Below are 1,793 nucleotides of genomic sequence, written 5' to 3' on the forward strand. Positions count from 1 at the left end.
GTTGTTATGATGTCATGAGTTCATTTGCATCTTTGCATTTGAAAATGTGCTGCACTCGATCAAACAAATGAATGAGCAGCAATGTCATTTCCAGGATATGCTGCGGGCCGCTTAAAACTGGACAGCGGGCCACAAATGGCCCACGGGCCATAGTGTAGACACCCCTGGATTCAATCAAGACACAGATTTAAGACACAGTAGAGTGCAGGGAGGGGGGCGCAGAGCGGGAGAGAGAGAAAGAGAGAGAGGTCGGGGAGAGCACCAACTTGCAGAACTTGCCCATGAGATGACAGTCGTCGAATGTTTGCTTCGGTGCGTGTCAAAGGACGTCGAGCCCCAGATTCAGACGGCGCATTTGTATTTGATCGGGTCCTCGGCCCCTTCCTGCCTCACACAACACCTACCCGCTCAATAGGTTGAGTTGGACAGAAAGAAGTCTCGGTCCGGCCCGCCTTGTCATCATTCAATGGCTTGCCGTGGGAATTCAGAGAGTGCACAAACTTTTTCCACTTGCAAAGGCTTGCCGGTAGTGAGTTTCTTTTTTCTCTTTCATTTTGAGTGGGGTTGCCTTGCTCAAGGGCACCTCAACCCGGAGGACAATCAAACCTGTGCTCATGAGGTCACGGCCACATTTCAGCCTCCTCCTCAGCGCTCCTTTTCCCTCGTGACTTGATTCTACTTTTTGTGACTTGACTTTCCATTTCTATGAATTGAGATGTTTTTCTTTTGGGGCTGAACTTTTTCAGGAGGAGGCGCATTCGCCCCCCCCCCAAAAAAAAAAAAAAACAGACAACGAGAAGGCTTGAGTGAAAGTGAAAGTGGAGGAGTGAGTGGGGAGAAGAGGCGAGCTCGGGCAGCCCCCCGTCAGTGTCCTGACAATGGCGCTGAATGGATGCGCAGCGCGGTCAGCGGGGCGGTCAAAGCAAGCCGCCTCCTCCTCCTCCTCCTTCTTCTCCTCTTCAAAGGAAGGAGAGAGAGAGAGAGAGAGAGAGAGAGAGAGCCGTGCGTCAGCGTCCTAACAAGGCGTTGTGAATAGCAAAGCGGCTTTTGGGCGGCCGGCCGTATAAAAAGCCGGTGACACCTCGCAGGGGCAGCACAAGAGGCGGGAAGACAAGAAACGGAGCCGCTGCGCAGGTGGGCAACGAGAGAGAAAGAGAGAGAGAGAGAGAGAGAGAGAGAGAGAGAGGGAGGGAGGAAGCCTCGGAGGCCATAAAATGAATTCCGACTCCAGCCCGAGCAGCAGAGCCTCATCCCCGGACATGGATGCCATGTTCCTCCGAGAGCACCTCCCCAGCCACCACTTCCACCACCTGCACCCGCACTTCAGCCACCTGCACCAGCACCAGCACCAGCACCACCACCCGGTCTCCTCGTCCACGCAGGCCGGCAAGATGTCCGAGTCCAAATCGGCCTCGTCCTCGTCGTCGGTAGAGAGCAGCAGCAGCAGCGGCGGCGGCGGCGGCGGCGGCGGCGGCAACAACAAGTTGAAGCTGAAGAAGCAGGTGACCGAGGAGGAGATGTACCAGCTGCGGCTCAAGATCAACGGCCGCGAGCGCAAACGCATGCACGACCTCAACCTGGCCATGGACGGCCTGCGCGAAGTCATGCCCTACGCGCACGGGCCGTCCGTGCGCAAACTGTCCAAGATCGCCACGCTGCTGCTGGCCCGCAACTACATCCTCATGCTCAACAGCTCGCTGGACGAGATGAAGCGGCTGGTGGGGGAGATCTACGGCGGCCAGCACTCGGCCTTCCACTGCGGCGGCGGCGGCGCCGCGGCGCACCCGGGGGCC

General features: G+C 57.3%; 1 protein-coding gene across 1 annotated transcript in view; it reads left to right on the plus strand.

Moving 5' to 3' along the window:
• Positions 1–1,200: 1,200 nt before the first annotated feature.
• The window catches only part of olig3 (oligodendrocyte transcription factor 3), a 10,512-nt gene continuing 9,919 nt past the window's right edge, over positions 1,201–1,793 (plus strand). The window contains exon 1 of the mRNA XM_019859948.1: positions 1,201–1,790. Within this exon, the coding sequence (XP_019715507.1) occupies positions 1,215–1,790 (576 nt within the window). The 5' untranslated portion in view covers positions 1,201–1,214. The remainder of the gene's footprint in view (positions 1,791–1,793) is intronic.

This window comes from Hippocampus comes, unplaced genomic scaffold (genome assembly GCF_001891065.2).
Source record: "Hippocampus comes isolate QL1 unplaced genomic scaffold, H_comes_QL1_v1.1 scaffold39, whole genome shotgun sequence".
Classification (NCBI taxonomy): Eukaryota; Metazoa; Chordata; class Actinopteri; order Syngnathiformes; family Syngnathidae; genus Hippocampus; species Hippocampus comes.